We start from the raw sequence: 20,470 nt of genomic DNA, 5'->3' as shown, positions 1-20,470 counted from the left end.
TTTGTGTCTCATCGAATCAAAAGCGGAATGGTCTATCTCATTATGTATTTTTAATGAATTATAAATTTAGGAAGATGTCTTTTTTTAATTACTAAGTTGAGCTAAAAAAGACCGAAACTATTCTAGCACTTTTAGCTTAATTAATACCTTATTTTATTTTTAGTATTATGCATTGAGTTGAACCATATTATTTATCAAGGCATTAAGGTTCAGAGATTTCCCTTTATATATCTTTGAGCGAAAGATTATCTTAATAAAAATTTTAAATTGCAGGGATTTTTGGCATAAATACTTGTTTTACGTTATATTATGAACTCAGAAAACAAAAATACGTCCAAATCAGCCATAACACGTTGGTGAACCATTAAAACTTTCACCGAAATATTTTGTATAACGATCGTTACAATAGAAAACTACACCTGTACAGAACTGAGCTTGCAATCTCATAAGCCAATCTATTTTTCACATTGTAAGATATATCTTATTTATTGAAAAGTGATTTTTGAAGTTCTACAAAAAAAATCAATAATGCCACAAAATTTAAAGGAGAGAGGGAAAAAAGAAGTAATAGGAAAATAGAAATCATACAAAATAGAAAAACGAATTTCTTTATTAATATCACTAAAATTTAGACTTGAATGATAGCGTGCACTTACATGCTTGTCGAAAACCAAAAAAAGCTAGCTGGAAACAAATACAATATGCAAAGATTAGCTTTGGATGTAGACGGTTATAATTAGTAAGTACAAATCCTGAATTTTTTCTCAGTAGTTACTAGACAGACTTTGCCGGTCACTAATAAAGCATTGATTAGCTATTTATCGTCAATAAGTATTTAAACTTGTCAGCAAGATCCGATTACACAGTAATCTTTTTCATTTTACTAGCAGCCATAATTTTAGTTTATTGCTTAGCAGTGATTTTTGGCTTTTTCTCTCATGGAACCTTTAAAATAAACGACCACAAGTCTCAAGGAACTTTCATATTCTTTCTATTTTTAAAACCATGTTTAATATGGTTTAACCTTTGTTCGCCGTAGATCAATTATTCTCATGTGCCATTTAGAAACCTTCTGTGGGCCTTAGGACTTTGCATAAACCTAATGAATACAGCTAAACTTGTCTTGAGGAGTAGGTTTTGTTCGTCTATTCCAAACCCTTAGCAGCTGCAGGTGTCCAATTCATAAAGAAAGTCTAGACTCTAGCAATTACGCTTCCATATATGCTGGTTTTAGTTTCAAAAAGTTTGAAATTTCAGAACAATTTGGAATTTAAAATTCTTATTGAAAACGGCTAATAAGAGAAGCTCTCTGATATATTTTGCAAATAAATACTGTGCTAAGAAATTGGTTGGTTGTGCTCTAATAACCTAATTTGTTCACGTTTTTTGCTAGTTTGATGCTATAGCTTATTTTTACTCATCTTATACCATTAGATCCTTGTACTATCGTAATTCATTATATTTGTCCCAACTTTCAAAATTTGCAATTATTTATCTCTACTTGACTTGCTTTTTTCATATTAATCTGTTGATCACAGTGAAAAATAGCTTGCACTAATCACTGATTATGGTAATTTGGTAAATACTAGCCTTTCGTCACTTGTTAGAAAGAAACTACAAGCCTTAAAATTCCTAGATTTGAGGAATTAATGCTTGTTTTTGCTTCTAGTCTGGTGAGTTGAGTCAAGAATTGCTTAATTAAAATTAAAAGCCACCGTAAGCATTCCATCGGCGAGATAAATCGCGCGTCAACCACTATAGTAATTAGTATTCTCCTGGTGAAAAGTTGGAACAGCCTTTTCTTTTCTTATAAAAAAGTAGATGACAGTATAGAATTTAAAAAGATAGAACTGCTATATGAAAAGAGAATTGCCTTGAGTTTGGCATCCTGTTGCATTTGCACCACGTTATAATCAGCCGTATTCATGGAAAAATAAGATTTGTTAACGACCTGTGTTTTACCTGGATTTTATTTTTCACACCCTTCAGCAGAAGAGGAACGAAAACTGAAATACAAAACATTGGTTTGAAAAGCTTCTATCAACAATAATCTAATCTTAAGGCCCCAAGGACATCAAAATGAAAACATATTTGCCCTCTTACTCCATTTCAGGTCTATTCATTCCTGGAAACGGAAATTCTCATCAATTTTTATTTTGGTTGATATTCAATATATTTTTTTATACAAAAATTCTCTACTTTATTGTCAAACTGAATCGTGAGGACCAATAAAGCGGAAATTCTTTCAGCATCCTTAAACAGAGGAACCAAACGGTTTTATAGACCAAGTATAGACAAGAATTACAACATTCAGTTGAGTGGTACAGCCGTTTGCTACTGAACAAGTTTACGACTATTATAGGGTATTGAGAAAATACCAAAACTAAATAAGAAAGGTGATGTTTTCAAATCAGAAGAAACAAAGATATTGCTGATATTTCTGTAGTCAATTAAAGGATAAATACAACAAAAAAGAAAGCCTAATTGGACCAAAAAAAGTCTGCTGTTGGTAAGTGTAAACCTATTATAGGGTATTGATAAAATGCCAAAATTAAGTAAGAAAGGTGATATTTTTGAATCATAATAAACAAAGATATTATTGATATTTCTGTAGTCAGCAAATGGGATAAATAAAAAAAAACAAAAAAAAACAAGATAGCCTAATTTTTCAAAAATATTCCGCTGTAAATAAGTCATTTGTCCTAACAAATCGTTTGAAAGATTTAATTTTGTTGAAGTCCAACAATAAACATTCTAATACATAACTTAGTTTTTTGGCCGTTTAGCAATATATACATTTTTTTTGTTGGAAACAAAATGTCGGGAATCAATTCTTGCATAATTTTATTCATTTACCCACTGCTTTTTCTTTTACACAGTTTTCTGCCATAAAATGGCAGTACATATTTTTTGCTACAGCAACCACGAAACATAATGTATAATATATAATGGTGTAAATACGTAATACATAATGACCTCATTATTATTTTTCCACTCATTTTCTACTGATTTTTACACACGTTCTTAACTTGGCGCCCGCTAAGTGTACAAAATACAAACCGACATTGAACATCTTTTCCATTAAATATTGAGCTCCCCATGTTGCCCCAGTTTACTAAGACGTAAATAGCTGTGTAACATTCGCCTTAACCACTGTGAAGAATCACATTTCATTTTTAGTGTCTTTGGTATTTTTAACTATTGCTTACTAATTTTATATGGCTGAATTTATTACCAGACTCACTTAACAGGTCGATAAACTATGATTCCAAGCTTTTGCATTTTCCAGTTAAAAAAGAGCAACTTTGCCTTAAAAATGGCACAGTTAGCATGGCACTGGCACTAAATGGGTTCATTTAGTCGTTTTTGAAAGAGTTATTGAACATCCGACGCGACTGAATTTTCAATTTAAAATTAAGCGGACGATTTCAAAATGGATCGACGTGCTAAACTTTACAAGAAGGGATCAAGAGACTTTGGTTCCTGGAAGGAGCATGTCCGTGAGGTATTTGTCTTTATTACTGCTCCCTAATAGAAGATTGAAGAAGGTGTTTATTATAATCCGAAAATTAGGCTATTTTTTCAATTTTGGACTAAATAAGAAAGTTAGGTTAGGCTTTGGTTACAGTTTATAGGCCTAATTAATATTTTTTTTTTGTGGGGGGGGGGGTAAATGGTAAAATTCTAGTTAATTGACTTCTTGCTATCTCGGAAAGGGTTTAGGTTAGGAAAATGAAACTTTCAGGGATGAATCTACAGGCTAAAGTATGTCCCGGGAAGGTATTTTGAAGTACCCACCTCCACTCCTTCTCCCTCTAGAGGGCCCTGAAATTTGCCTACATGACAGGTCTATACCTATTGAAATTATGACAAAACAAAATTTTACCTTAATTTTCAGTTATTAGTTGCTTTTTCTCTGCCTTTAGTTCTGAAAATGGGTAAAATTCTAGTTAATTGACTTCTTGCTATATCAGAAAGGGTTTAGGTTAGGAAAATGAAACTTTCAGGGATGGGTCTACAGGCTAAAGTATGTCCTGGGAAGGTATTTTAAGGTACTTACCTCCACTCCTTCTCCCTCTAGAGGGTCCTGACCTTTGATGACCTTTAAAAATATGTGTGTTATAAAAGTGAAACCTTGGGAATAGATCTTCTGCTTAATTGAAGTGCAACAAAATTGTTTTCAGCTTCATAACTTTGCTCAATCCCATTTTATAAGGTTTTAAAGATATGCAAATACATTTCCTAAATTTTGAAAAAAAACATTAACATGGCTCAAAATTCTACTCAAATAACAGGAATTGCATTTTCAGGGTAAAATTCTAGTTAATTGACTTCTTGCTATCTTGGAAAGGGTTTAGGTTAGGAAAATAAAACTTTCAGGAATGGGTCTACTGGCTAAAATATGTCCTGGGAAGGTATTTTAAAGTACACACCTCTACTCCTTCTCCCTCTAGAGGGCTCTAAAATGTGCCTACAATGCAGGTCTATACCCATTGAAATTTGGACAAAACAACACTTTACTTTAATTCATACTTACTTTCATTCATTTTACTTTAATATTCAGTTACTAGTTGTATTTTCTCTGCCTTTAGTTCTGAGAATGCAATTCCTGTTATTTAAGTAGAATTTTGACCCATATCAATGTTTTTTTTCACAATTTAGGAAATATATTTGCATATCTTTAAAACCTTATAAAATGGAATTTAGCAAAGTTATGAAGCTGAAAACAATTTTGTTTTACTTTAATTAAGCAGAAGATCTATTTTATAAGGTTTCACTTTTATAACACACATATTTTTAAAGGTCAGGGCCCTCTAGAGGGAGAAGGAGTAGAGGTTTTTGCTTCAAAATAACTTCCTGGGACATACTTCAGTCTGTAGATTCATCCCTGAAAATTTCATTTTCCTAACCTAAATCCTTTTTGAGATAGCAAGAAGTCAATTAACTAGAATCTTACCAAAACATTGATGTGGCTTCAAATTTTAATCAAATAACAGGAATTATATTTTACAAACTAAAACCAGGGAAAATTAACTCTTAGAAATCAGAAGAGGGTTAGCATGGAAGCCTGGCACTGCCTTCCCAGAGTATGTTTTTAGTAAAACTCTACATAAGAGATTTTTTTTCTATCTTGGAAAACAGTTGAGCTGCATAGATAAAATGCTCAGGAATTGTTTGAGAGCCTTGATGGTTGCCTGGGAATGTATTTTGAAGTACTTTTATCTATCTCTCCCCCCCTCTCCAAAGGACACTGATATTTGGTGACCTCTTACAAAAAAGTAAAATGTCAATTCTAAACTACAAAAAAAAAATCATAGCCTCCTGAATAGGGGCATTTTCTTGTCATTTTGGAGTTGTACCCAGCATGGTTACATATGTTGACTGTCTGTTAGATCTTAACCTTTGGCATTCTGTTTTTTTCTGACTAGTTAATGTTTAAAAGTTCTTTGTTCAAATGCTGAAAAAAGTCAAATGATGATTTTAATATGCAGACAAAAGCAAGTTTTCACTGCCTCCTGAAAAGTGTGTTTTCCTGTTGTACAGTTGCTGTAAACAGTAGCTGCAATTTTGTTTTGTTTTTATTGGTTGCAGAAAAAAGAAGACAATACATTTTTATTTCATGGAATTAGATACAGATCAAGTTTATAGAATTCCTTTACTATTGAACAAATCCTCATTTTCTTGGCTATAGGTTCTACATCTGGCTGCCACATTAAAAAGATAAGATTAAAATTGTTTGTATAATCTTAAAATTACTCTAATGCAGTCCTTTAGTTCTCTTCAATTAGTTGAAGAAAGGGTCACTTTAATGTTGCATTGTCCTTAGGAGTTTTCACTTGTCCCATTGTGCATGCTTGACCAAATGAAATCCTTTATAATTAATCACTTAAGTTAAGCATACTTAGACAATTAATCCCTTAGAGTTGCTCTACCCATGAGCCTTTTTTTACATCTAGATAGTTTCAATGATATTGATCAATATATAAGGAATATATTTCTTACCTAGTTCCCCAATCCTCTGATAAATATGCCTTTTAAAGGTATTGGAGCTGTGTTTACAGCAACATGTATATAAATTTAAATGTTTTCTTTGAGTTAGGCTCACTCGTTATCTCTGCCTGAGATTCTAGTTCAGTCTGGGTGAACTAGCTTTTGTTCCGTGAACAACTTCACAGAACAAACCTTTTTCTAAATAACCTTTTTCTGGATACTGAACAAAGCTGTTTGGCAAGTTTTTTATGAACTTATTTTGCAATCACTCGTTGCCATTCTGTTCTCATTGAGTTAACATTAAAAGTGGATTATAATAAAGACAGAAACTAAGGATTAAAAGTTGGCCTATTTTAAATTACATTTCAATGCTCGACTAAGCGGGTGATTGCTAATTGCATCAGTGTTACCTGTTTATGGATATTTGCCAAGTGAAATAACAGTTAATGTAATCAGAGGTGATTGTTGTTTAACAGACTATGATTTTGGATTGTCTTTGGGACTTGTAAGATGGGTGAGAAACTGATATTAAATGCAGTATTGAACTTCATTAGCAGAGCGCTTAGCAATGGCATTAAAATGGAATCAATTATCAAATCAGTGGTAGGCTACTACAACCATGAGACAATTATACTAGCTAAACGAATTCTCCATACAGAACTTAATGAGCCTAATAGAGTAGTAATCCGTGCCAAAGATGAGGACAATATTCTCGAAATGTCGAAAACCTTAGTAAATGCTGCAAAGCCAAAAGTGAACATTCCTAAATTCGTGATAATCAGCCCCTGTGAAGTTCCCGCAATAGGCGATGCCGTTAGCGCCACAGTTATTTCTAAAATAAACGAAATGTCTAGGAAGTTGGACGGTGTTCTAGCAACACTAACCCACTCTCAAATGAGCCTGCCTAAGCCCTCTCATCAATGCTTAAATTGTGCACCCCCCCTCAAAGCCGTCATACGCTGTTATGGTGAAAAACCCACCAACTGACCTTAAAGGCCCAAATGAATGCAAGATTTTCTTGGACTCCATATGCCAGAACTCTGTGGAAGACGTTACAGAATTAAAGCACACCAAAAATGAGTTGAAACTTGTTGTTTGAACTAAGACAGCAGCCATGAAAATAGTGGAAGCTATGAAAACATCAAGCCCAAGTCTGTATGCCTCATTAAAAGAATCTGCTTAAATTGGCGATGTCAAGCGCGTGCTGGAGGATATCGATCACTTGAAGCTCGAAGAATTAATACCAAAATGTATGAAGGTAACCCAGTGTGGAAAGTTGAGAACATATAAAGTATATTTTCAGACGCGGAGTGATCTTGAAGTTTTCCTTGAAAACTCGATTAGAATTGGCTACAAACGATTACAAGAATTTGTTTTCCTTCCGCGCCGTTGATATTGCAAATCATTTGTTCCATATTTTACCCGTCATTTTAATAATATTGACGCGACCAATATTTAATGTTTGATTAATATGTGTTTGATTAATGTAATGTTTGTTTAAATTTTCCTATGAGTGTTTTTGAAGGTATAAATTATTTTTGTCATGACATGCTAATGCTAGCTCCGGCTATTGTAGTGAATAAATATATTCTATTCTGTTCTAAATCCATCAACATGTTCAAAATGTGGCTCGCATGAGCACAATTCCACGCGCGAAGCTCCCTGCTCAAAACTCCCTTTTTGTGTAGAGTGTAAAGTGCCGGGTCATACCTGCTACAGTATTAGTTGTCTCAAAAACAGGCAACTACAGAAATCATGAGCAAGTGCTATAGCTTCATTTCATGGAACATCAATGGCTCGTTCATTGAGAAGCTCCCGATCCTTAGTGATTTAAGTGTCGAACATGATGTAGTGTGCATTCAAGAGCACTTTATTACCGTGCAAAGTGAAAACCTGTTATAACTGAATCATACCACGAAGGCCTACAAAGTTCCAGCTAAACAGAGCTGCAGCCGAGGAAGACCTTCAGGAGGCCTAGCTATGTTTGTTCGGTCATGTGTTCTGTCCAGTCTATTCGAAAAGTTTGACAATTTTCTCGCAGTATGAATTGAAAGTTGTGTATTTATTAACGTGTATTTGCCAACAGATTATAAAGATGAGCGTTCAGAACGTCTTTTTGCCCTTTCTTGTGAGAAACTAAATTCATGTATATCTGAAATTAAGCGCCAGGGTTTTTCTTGTGTAGTAATTGGAGATTTCAACTGCAACCTTTCTGAGATTTCTTCTCTACAATCATCTCGAATCTATTTGATTAAGAATCTTTTTGGTGATTACCTTGCTGTGGTAGGAAAAGATAGGGATTTTACATATATTTACAGCTCCTCCAGTGTGTCAAATCTAGACCATGTTGTCATTTCTCATAATTTAACTGTTCAAAATGTTAGGGTAGTAACGGACTAACAAATTTCTGACCACCTTCCTGTCTCGTCTTCTGTACATATTGTCTCTTCGAATTGTCACCAAACCCGCCAGAAAACCCAACAGCCTAAATTTCGTCTTGATTGGCTTAAGGCTGATAAGAAACTATTTGCTCTGGCGACAGAAGAAATTCTTAATAAATCTGTATTCCCTTTAATCTCCTCCAAAAACCGAAAGATCTCTCTAAAGAAGAAGTCCGAATTTGTCTCAATATTTATTGCTCTGAAATTTGTCACGCTCTCCTTCATGCTGAGATGTTAGCGGTACCTAAAGTAAAAGTTCGTAAAGGGATGGTGCAAAAATGGCCCGAAAATCATTCACTGGTAGCCGCTTGTCATCGAGCAAAATTCTGGTTTTCGGTATAGAAAGACTGTGGGCGCCCAAGATCTGGTATCATTAATAGCATCAGACTGACTACGAAGCGTAGATTCTCGAAGGAGCTCTCCCTCCACCGCAAATCTCTCGTTGATAGCTATTCTGCCCGTGCAAAACAGGATCGAAATTTTCTTCTCAAGTCTGTATCTTTGGCAAAGCCTATCCCTCTGTTGTCGCCGTCTGAAATCCCTGTCGAGGTCTGGTATTCTTATTATGCGAGTGAATTGAACCTCTCGTACTTGAAGACATGTACGAGAGAGAATTGGGTGAGTTCCTTGATAAGCTTCCGCACGGTGATTTTGTTGTCAGTTTAGAGTCAGTTATTCAAGCAATTCGTCGGTTGAAAAATAAGTCTTCTTGCGGAATTGACCGTGTTAGCTCTATCCATATTAAACATGGTGGTTCGGTTCTCACTATGCATCTTTCGCTTTTTATGCAGATGATTTTCACGCAAGGTGTTGTTCCCTCCTCCTTCTGCGTAGGGGATCTTACCCCCATTCCGAAGAAAGGGAAACATGACATCAAATGCTCGTCTTTCCGCCCCATTACAGTCGCCACATCTTTATGTAAACTATTCGAGCTTCTATTCATTAATGAACTGGAAACTAAATGCTACACCCTGCCACGTCAATTCGGATTTAAGCGCCGCACTGGTTGTGCCGATGCCTTGACGGCTGTAGTGAGTGTGCTACTCGATGCGGATTTTTCTGGAGAGAGCATACCCTTAGCTAGTTATGACATCAGCCGTGCATTCGTGTCACTCATACACGCTGCAATGTTATTAAAAGCTTCACAACGAGGTCTGAATCCCTGCATATTTCGATCCCTACGTGATATGTACTCGAGGCTGTCCATTCGCCTAAAGCTTCCTCCCGACAAAAATTTGCCTCCCCGGCCTCATGAAAAATTGATCCCCGTTTTGAAAGGTGCCCGCCAGGGAGCTGTCTCCTTCTCTCATTTGTTCAATAATTATGTTCTTCAAGCACAAGATAAATGCCCAACCTCATGCATTCTTTCTTCTATAGACACCTCCTTAGTATGCTACGCCGACGACGTCTTGAACTTAAGTAGAACATTGCAAAAAGCTTCTGACATTTTTGAAACGCTTAAAACCGAATATCTAAAACTTGGCCTCAGTTTTAACACTGAGAAAACCGATATAGTTCTCTTCAATTGGCAAAAAACACCTCACGTGTCTTCACTGCTTTTTGGTGAAAATCTCTTGAATACTGCTGACCACATAAATTACCTCGGAGTCCCTATTGGCTCGTCTCTAAGGCATACACGTCTTCTACTGATCAAACACCTCAATCGACGAATCTCCGGCTCGTATGCTTCCATAGTCTCTGCTAAATTCCGTTTTAGCCGCCCCCTCCTTGCCAGCCTATACAACGCTACTGTTTTGCCTCATATTCTGTACCTGGCACCATTTTGGAAACTATTCTCGAAGGCTGAACTGTCTAAAATCCGTGCGCTTTTCTTCCGTTTTGCTAAATACCTCCTACGTTTCCCTCCCTGGTACAGAAACTCAATCCTCATTAAAAAGTATCACATAACCGACCCTCATGTTGCAGCTGAAAATTTAATCAAAAGACACAATATTAAAATAGTAGATCACGATTGGTAAGATCTCCTTTTACAATAGATCTGTTTTCGTTTTATTCATTTTAGTACTATTTTGTTTGCCCTTTTATTAGTTGAGTCTCTTTCTAGTTATGTCTCTTCTGATATGTTCTTATATATTTTCTTATATTTATACGTTCGTGCTCCGTCTTTTTTCATTTCGTATGATTGACGGGTTTTCAAATAAATAAATAAATAATATTTTTCAACAAAAAAATTTGCTGTTTACTCACAATAGCAAGATACCAAAAAACAAAAAGGAAGCTGCAAGTGATGTATGGTACTAACTGCCCAACTAAGCCCAATAGGTCTATTGAAAAGAACAAATATCATTTGTTATATTATACAGAGTTTAGAGAGAATTAGGAGAATTTCAAGATTAGCCCAAAGGATTTTCCTGCTGACAAATTGAAAAATGATTGCCTGAAAATGTACAGTTTTTGTGTTTTGTATAATTTACCAATTATTTCCAAATAACTAGTTATGAATAATTACCCCAATACCCAGCTCGTGAAGCCAATATGCAATCTCTGGAGAGAACATTGTTTTATGAGATAAGGAATGGTAGATAATCTTGTGCTTGTTCTTTGTAAAGTTTGTAACACCTTTCCAAAGAATCCAGAGCCAGCAAGCTCAAGCTCTGTAGAAACAAATGCCCACCTCCTGTGCACTTAACTAGAGCCAACCAAATACTTTTTTTTCTGATTTGGCTACTGCAATTTACAAAAGTTCATTAGGCTAAAGACTTCAGCTTAACTTAACTTCTTACATTTATTAACAGGGGAAAAAAGCTACTCAGAATGACATGCCAAAAGGATTGGACAATGAATGTTCCTGTATATGACTCTTTAAAGTAGCTGGGTTAGAATTAGTTGACACCAGATGTAGTAGGGGTAGAGGGCATTCCTCTGATCTTAGATTGGCCCTACACAAATTCTAGGTCTCTTTTCAAATTCTTCAAGGTTAGAGGGGTTTTGGTAAAACAAATTCTATATATTTACATAATGTTTTCTTTTTATAAGAATACCATTTTTTCAGTACTCTCCCTCAGTATAAAAAGGAAGAAATGAAAGCAACATTGCAGATTTTACAGAAAAAATAATTTTAATTATTATAATTTGTTAGGTGATAGAATGTCATCAAGTTTACTGGTCCTGCAAATCTCTTCATTAAAAAGGGTATAGCTGGATCTGAGAGTTCCTTTTGAACACTGGGTCAAAAATTGAATGAAATTTGTGATGGCTAAAGTTCTGTCAGCTATAAGACCATGAAGCAGATATATTTGTAACTTTCAGTTCAATTTCATCAAACAGTTTGTGATAATGAACTGTAAGTAAGGAGCAACCCAGTTCAATAGTAACTGAAACTTTAGAAAAGTTGGATTTTGATACCAATAGATATATCAAAAGAATCGTCTTATTATGCTGATTCCAAATTATATAAGTTTCATTCAGTTTAGTCTTACCCATCAAAGGCTATGAGCCTGACAAAATTAGCCCAATTTTCAAAAAAAGGGGGAAATACCCTTAAAAGCTGTAGAATCTTAATGAAAATCGCCCCATCAGATTCAGTGTATCAGAGAACTCTACTGTAGATGTTTCAAGCTCCCATCCACGAACATGGGAATATTTTAGTTTTTGCCAGAAGAAAGACCAGGTATGCATGTTTATTTCTTTTTTTTTAGAGGTAATCATATCAACCCAGTGGTCTCAGAATATTGAGAGAGGGCTCATTCAAACGAAATTTTAAGTTCTAGTGACCTTTTTAAGTGACCAAAAAGATTGGAGGACAACTATGCCTTCTCCCACTCCTATTTTTCTCAAAATTGTCCAATCAAAATTTTGAGACAGTTATTTTGTTTCAGCAAAGTTGAAAGCCTGAATAACTATAATTTTGTAGACATCATGAACCCCCATAGCCTCTGGATAAACACGATTAAGTTATGAAATTTGCCAATTGTTAACCTATAGTATTTGTCATTGGGAAGTATGAATACATTTTTTTGGGGGGGGGGGATTTTTCGTGTGGAAAATTTCCCATGGAGAGGAAAGTTTCCAGGAGTTTGAATTTTTCTGGGAAATTTTATACTGAATTCAAATTTGCCAGAGTTCCTCTACGAAATTCTTCTTATGTCTTGCTTTCTCTTTGTCAACTCTATTTCACATGTGGAAATGTTAAGGTAATTATCATAGGCACATTTTCACTGGGATTGAATTCTCTAGAGAATACATCTGTGGGGAGGAGGGATATTCCCGTGGAGGTGGATCCAGATTTTCTAGCAAATTAAATAAAAAAAAAATATTTCAACTTAAGATAAGGACATTGAAATGAACAGAAACTATTACATATATGAGGGGGGCTGCTCAGTACCTTGCTGTTTGTGCGAAAGCTTGAATTTTGTTCCAATTCTTTAAGAACAACTCCTGAAACACAAGGTTTGTTTAATTAGAACAATACAAAGCTTCTTTTTTTTAAGTACTAAAAAACTTTAGTGTAAAAACTAAGGTGTTGAGGAGGAGCAACACCCTCATATACATAATAATTTCTGTTTGTTTTAAGTTTTAATGTTGCTCCTTACTTTCAGTTGAAAATTGTTTTTTTTATTCAATTATTTTACAAGGACACTTTTTGTGAACATGTTCTGTTCTGATTCCATTTCATTCAAAACTATTGAAATTTGACACCTATGTATATAACTAAAAAGTTTGTATGAATTTAATTACTGAACTAAAATTTATTTTAGAGGTGCTTCACAAGAATCAAATCGTCTCGTGAAGCCCTGATGGAGCTCAAAAGAAGTCCTGGTGGACACTCTCTAGCCGAGAAAATCATCAGCCAAGAATGGTCAGACTACATGGAAAATCGAAACTCGAGGTATTGAATAGAGATTTAAATTACCAATTATCTTCTTCCAATTATCTTTTTCTCACCAAACGCGGTAAAATGAACAGGGTGCACGTGTAAATCAGAAAAGGAAAGATATTTTCTTGGGTTTTGTGTTTAGCAGCATTGAAATGAAATAGGACGGGGATTTTCTATTAATACCTGTCTCTATTTAGATTCCATTGACATTTTAAAATTTCCAAGGAATTTGGCATATAAAGTTTTTGGCAAATATTCAGTAGAATTAGTTGATTGTAGTTTTTGGCGAATATGCATTAGAATTAGTTGATTTTTTAGATTAATGGTTAAAAAAAAACCTGTGGTTAGAAATAAGTGATAGGGATGATCATATCCAATCATTAACAAAATCTGCGGTTAGAAGAGAAGCAACAGTTTGAATCACAACGAGTCCCAGGAAAATACACATCCAATAAAATGGATGATTTTATTTTCATTAACAAGAAAGAAGAATTGAATTCACGCCATAACTTTGTAATTCAACTCAAATTGATGATTTGACACCTCATGACTTAAAACTAAAGTATAAAACAAGAATTATGCTTATGCGTAATTAGAGGATAAAATGTATACAACCCTGCCGCATGCCGAGTGCAAGGGCTTGGGCGAAGCCCAGGCTCCTGGTACAACTCTTCAAGTGAGCAATTGTGTATGTATTCATTTATGTATTTTTTTCAAAAACTATTCTTTTTGGAAAATCAGCAGATTGAGATATTCAGGCCGGAAAAAAACGATCAAGATAGGTCACAAGTTTGAGAAAATTTGTTTAGAGCCTTAATTTTTGAAAAACATTCTTCATGTAAATAAGTCACATTCATATATTTTCTTATTGCAAGACTTAAAGAGCAAATTACATAACTTTTTCCCAGGAATTGTTTTTGACATTTATGACAAATGCGCGTATATCACATGAACTTGCAAAAGAAAATGTTTCAAAGCGAAATCCGTGGTTAGGAGACAAATCAAAATTTCAATGGAATTAATAAACTTATTATTATAGCATATGTGAAGAATCCCTTACTAGGTTGTGGCTACTGCTACGACCTAGGATAAACAGGAAGGAGGGTTTGAACTCACGCCAAAATTTCTTAATTCAATTGAAATTGCATATTTGCCACCCTACGACTTAAAACTAAAGAGTCACACAATAATTATGCTAACGTTTTAATTTAGCTTTAGATATTTCAGAGGGTATATGCGATGAAACATGTCTGGTTGGTACTGAATTATGTAACAAACTTTATTAAAGGAAAAGAATAATTGCCTGGGAAGGCTGAAAAAGAAGAAATTCAAAAGTTCAATTTGAATTTTTGTGGTATCTTTGACGTCATGCAAAATTATACAAGGTGGATGACAGAATCTGAAGAGCTTTAAGTAAAAAGCATGGAAAAAATGTCTGAGTGATAATCCAAATGAAGCAGAAGAAAGTCCGAATGACCGAAAATGAAGCACAGCTTGATTTGAAGACATACAGCAACAAGGATCACAATAAATCATAAATGAAAATGAAGGATATCAAAATTTTCAGTTAAAATGATATAATCAAGGAACTTCGTTTTTTGGTTCCATGCACCAAACGAATAGTTAAACTAATTAAGCAGGGATACGTGAAACCGTTAAACATAGCAAGAAAAACTTTACGATTTTTTTTTTTTTTTTTTTAACTCACTAGGAATAACATCTTGAGATGGCTTAATTCCTAACCCTGTTCAAGTGAAGAGAAGGTCTATTGCTGGGGACCAACTGTCTGAAAATAATTTTTGAGGTCTGAAAGCCTTAGTACTGCCAGAGGAAAGAGAGGGTCGTTTGCATTGCGGAGTTAAAAGTCCCAGCTACCAATCATAGCGAGCGAAGTCCTGGTATTTTTCTTTTTACTATAAGCTGTCAAAGCGACCGTTTTGTTAGACAAAGAGCCAGTGAAGCTGGATCTTATTCTATCTAGTATTACTGATTTTTATTAGTTCATCATTAGCACGTAGAATATAACGAAAGACAATGATTGAACATGAGTTGTTACTAAGTTAAAGACAATACGATTTGAATTATTCACTTTCTTTTTCTAATCATCTAACATTTCAGGCTTCAGCCAAAGACATTATTTTCAAAACAACAAATTGGTGAAAATGATATTCTGGAAATGGAACAGATTATGAAGGAAATTCAGCAAGAATTGAAAGATGAAGGTATGATCCATAAGCTAATGTGCTTCTTACCAATTAAGAAACATTTTTATATCATGCTTTATTTTGGACTTAGGTTTTGTCGAAAGCATTCAATGTCACAGGCCTTGAACCAAGAAACCCTTAACTAAGTATAACATAAAGTATAGCAGGCCTGCATGCAAAATGTGTTAGCTACAGTTATTCTACATATTATGAAGTAAGGATTGTTTTCTAACTTCATGCTGCCCGAGTACTTTAAGTAAGTTTAGGCTATTAACTAAGACTAGGCTACTATTATTATCTCAGCGCACTCACACCTTAGACACGTGTCATTTAGAAGAAGCTTTCCCTCTAACAGTGAGGCCAATGCTAAATTTTTAGGGCCTTTCAATGCTTACTGACCAAAAGTGCTTGGATTATAGTGAACCTCTAAACAATAATGCCTTGTTATAATAGTGATAGCAATATATTATAATAATATATAATAATTATTATTTAACTGTATAATAATTTGTTACATACTGAATTTATTAATAATAGGCTCAAATAAGGTTTCATTTTCTAACAAGTACATGCAAATATAAAAATAAAGTTAGATTGATGAATAAACGCATACTAGTCAATAACTAATAATATGTTCAAGTTTTTTTTTGCATTTAATGGCCTTTTCTTTTTGTGGATTAATATTTGAAACACACCAAAATAAATCGTTTTTTAGGGTTACAAAGAATTTTTGTTTTTACTTTTAATGCCACGTATAAGCATTTTTCAGATAGATAAGAAGTTGCAAATGGAAACAATATCTGCAATTTATCTTGATGTGTTTCAAAATGCAATTATCTTTGATAATAATTAATTATTTCCAGCTTTCCAGATAACAAAAGAACTTGGTTGATTCTTTGTAGTATGAGTCAGGAATCAGCTTTTGCTGAATATAAAAGTTATTGAACTTGTAGTTCTGATCCATTTTGAGATCAAGGTAATAACAAATAATTAATTATTGCTAATGATAATTATAATTGGTTTTTGAAACACACTCTCTGCTACTAAGCTTTTACATCATTTTCATCTAGCAAATCAAAGCTTACTTTTTGTTTGAAGTAGCAGTCGTAAATTTTTTTATTAATAACCAAAAGAGAATAAATAATCAGGGGCACACCAAAAGTTAAGCCTGAGGGGGTATGATGCTAAACAAGGACAGCAAAAAAATTATAATAAATAAGTAAATAAAATTATAGGAAAGTTTTTTTATTAAAGTTAAAAACTAGCAAATCCAGTTAATGTGCAATCAAATTAATGTTAATGTGCAATCAAATTAAAAGTTATTTGCAATCAAATTAATTTGTGCAATCAAATTAAAGTTAATGTGCAATCAAATTAAATCAAGTTAATGTGTTAATGTGTTAATGTGCAATCAAATGTATAGACTACAAGAAATAGTGGCACTTCGAAGAATTGCGCCCAGTTCTTCGCATATTAAGAGATTATTTGAGCCTGGCTAAAATATTAGTGTTTTAAAAGTTGTTACGAAGGACTTGGTCGACTTTTATCATGAACCTGTAAATTAAGCTACTGGTTGTCGAGACTAGATGAAAAATAACTGTATGTACAGTATGTTTATTTTTTGGACATAGTTTTCTTGCTTCCTATAATGGCATAAATACTCGAAGTTTTCTTATTTCAGAATCACGTCTTTTGAAAGAAATTGACGACGAATTGTTAATCGAAGAACAGAATTTAAATCATTTGCTTAGTAACGAAGTGGTCTGTCCTGTCTGCCAAATACATACCTTATCCATTTCAATTAACTTGATTATGTGTCACTGTGGTATAAACATTAGTTTGCAAAATCCAACAACTCATGAACTTCTGCAAGCATCAATTGATAGTGCGGTTGGCAGACATGCTGCCATCTGTGATAAATCATTGGAATTTATTTATATGAAAACAGATAACAGCAGTGAAATTTATGCAGTGTGTCGAATTTGTGATGCTATGGAAATTCTACTTTCTAATGCCTTATAGTTCCATTATCTTTTTCAAGAGACCAACCCCGCGTTTCATAGAGCTTATTTCAGTTAATTTCTGTATATTCTTCAATGGAAAAAGGCTCTGATTAGTCGAAAGTAATGGTTAAAAATCGTTAGTTTCCTAAAAATACCGCTCTTAGCTAAGATCTTAACTTGTGACCTGTTGGTGGTCGTTTACGTCTGTCTTGTAGTTCTGGCTCTCAGTGTGGAAAATTAATCTATTCTACCTAATCACTGGTCATTGAAATTCAATGTCTTGTAGTCGAAAATTTTTCCTGTGAAAGGGCTGTTTTTTTTTGTTTTTTTTAAATATATGTTTTTTTTGCCAAAGGTTCCGAGGAGTTCAAAAAATGCAAAGAATTGTCGTTTCATGAATTATGAGTATATGGTTTTGAGTGAGTAAGCTGCGCTCCCCCTCCTACCTTCTGCCCATTATACAATATTTTTTTTTCTTTCAATTTATTATCTTCATTTAAAACCAAAAACAGTTGTACAGCCTTATTTGGGAAATCTGTTTGGATGAATGTATTTGATAGTAAAATTGTTTTTAACTGTAAATACTTATTTGAAGTTTGATAATTCAGTGTTTACTATAATTGCTATTGTTTTTTTGAAAATGGTTATTTTAACTGACATAGTTTGAAGTTTAAGTATGAGTTCACGATTACTTGCTTAAAACTGAATATGAATTGCAACAACAATTGTTTTGTCGAGATAAAATAAAATTGGTAAATTTTATCATTTTAATTTATTGAATATTAGGTTTTTATTGTAGGTTCTGGATGGCACCACGGTTAAAAAATGATACTTATTGAAGGTAGAATTATAACTTTTGAAACTTGCTTCATTCCCAAGGTATTTTCGGGCTATAAAGCATAAAGTGGTTCTTACCAATCAAAAAGCACACAGGGTTGGCGGAAGTGATTGTGATAATGGCCAGAGGCGATTCGAGCTGTGAAATTAACAGTAATGTGTCTCTGTACTGTTTAAAGGCTTACTTGGGCGTTTTATCAGTGTATGTGAACTAAGTTAAATAGGAAAAGAGAAATGATTATAGGTGTAGCTAGGTTTGTTATGCTCGCTGTTTCTCAGTAGATATGATTACCATTGGTTTCTCCTCGGAAACACCTGGTCCTATGAACTCTTCTCCATTGAACTTTCCCTTAGTGATGATGATTTTTCGACGTAGCTTTAGCTATTTCACCCGAAAGTCACGAATGAACCGAAAATTAATTCTTTGTTTCAAACGCAGATAGTATGCTGTGATGAGGCATGTGTCTGCCTGGTAATATGGGACCGTAATATCAGCCGCAAAAATTCGGCATGAACTATGTGATTCTGGTGATGAGATTATGTGGGAAAGAGTGTCTATGACAATCTAAACAAGAAGAAGAAGAACACAGATAGTCCTTTCCTAATTCTCTTTTCACCACTGATGTGGATATATTTGTAGACATTGATATGTATTGAATCGGAGTTGATACGCCTAGGAATAAATTGTACATGCTGCCGACTCTTGTCAGTAAGAGTGCATAGCCAAAAGTCTTAAACATCCTATAATTAAATGTATCTGGGTTTGTACAAGAATTTCGTCCAACTGAAGGTCCGGGAGGCTTCCTGTTATGTGGTTGTAAGCCAAATTGCAGGAACAAATAGACAGCATTCATGGTAGAAAAATTGGGTTTTCATTTACAGATTGTACATCTTTGTTCATTTAGGATACAATAGATTGTAGATATTATATATACTAAAATAGATACTATATATTGTATATAGAACAAAATAGACTGTATTCTATCTTTGACTAGTTTGGTCTACGGAAGTTCAATAATAATAGTAATAGAGTGCTTCAACTTTTTAGCCGTAACAACCTAGTTCTAATCGAAAAGTTAAATGGGCATAAATGACCCGGAAGTTAAATATGGTACTCGTATGATGGTATGACAGCTAATCTTATTGACTATTTATTGAAAATCAAAACTGGCTGATATAGGACACACGGGCACTTAGTAGGGCTGTTATGGATGTTGAAACTAGAATAATGTTTAGGATATAGATGGAATGGCGTCAAGACAAAAGTTCATGAATTAGCAGACGCCATTTCTGGAAGGAAAGCATGAAATTCAGAGTGAAATATTAGTGAAACAGCTTAGGTTTGGTAGAAGAGAGAAAGATTTTGTATAATCAGTAATTAAGGGATACATTTTACGAGAATAAGAGGAAAGAAAAGGAATTAGAGATAGCAATAAGGTAATAATTGAGAATACGCTAAATGAAGGCTATGGATAAAATTGCTTAGCATACTGGAAAATGTAGCCAGATAGCACAGTATTGGTAGTGAGATATCAAATGACCTTGTTAAGAGTTTGAGGAAAAGTATTCAGTTTGGACTAGTCCCAGTTAATTATAGTAACTGGGCCTGAATTAATTACAAAGAGTGCTAATGAGACACAAAAATGGCGTTGGATCTAACTTGAACCTACACCTTTGTAATTTTCATAGCCGCATATAGGAGACTTACAGTCCCCCTCCCTTCTCTTGAGAAACAAGGAAATCAACTTTTTCGTATGGGAGGCAGGTTTTTTCTTCAACGATATTGGTGCGCTGAACCATCATAGCGAGATGATTAATGGCTCCTTTGAAATCTATTTTTTAAATCTATGTGCTTTTTGTGTGCTACAGAAGATAATGTTAAAATAAGATACCATTTTTGATAAAAACGGCCCTTTCATATATAAGATGGGTAAAATTTTAGTTGATTTACTTTTGGGTATCTCGGAAAGGGGTTAGGTTGGGAAAATGAAACTTTCAGGGATGGGTCTAAAGGCTAAAGTATGTCCCGGGTAGGTATTTTGAAGTACCGACCTCCACTCCTTCTCCCTCTAGAGGGCCCTGAAATTCGCCTATATGACCTATTGAAATTTTGACAAAACAACATTTTACCGTAATTTTCAGTTACCCGTTGCCTTT

At 34.2% G+C, this 20,470-nt stretch overlaps 1 protein-coding gene across 1 annotated transcript; it reads left to right on the top strand.

Moving 5' to 3' along the window:
* Positions 1 to 3,360: 3,360 nt before the first annotated feature.
* LOC136031864 (RPA-interacting protein-like) lies at positions 3,361 to 18,236 on the top strand. The gene is made up of 4 exons (XM_065711792.1): positions 3,361 to 3,505; positions 13,151 to 13,281; positions 15,388 to 15,491; positions 17,155 to 18,236. The coding sequence occupies exons 1-4, from the start codon at positions 3,434 to 3,436 to the stop codon at positions 17,493 to 17,495; spliced, it is 648 nt and encodes a 215-aa protein (XP_065567864.1). The 5' UTR covers positions 3,361 to 3,433; the 3' UTR covers positions 17,496 to 18,236.
* The last annotated feature ends 2,234 nt before the right edge of the window (positions 18,237 to 20,470 follow it).

The sequence above is a fragment of the Artemia franciscana genome, chromosome 10 (genome assembly GCF_032884065.1).
Source record: "Artemia franciscana chromosome 10, ASM3288406v1, whole genome shotgun sequence".
Lineage (NCBI taxonomy): Eukaryota > Metazoa > Arthropoda > Branchiopoda > Anostraca > Artemiidae > Artemia > Artemia franciscana.
Note: the sequence above shows the minus strand (reverse complement) of the source record. Positions and strands in the feature narration are given on the sequence as shown.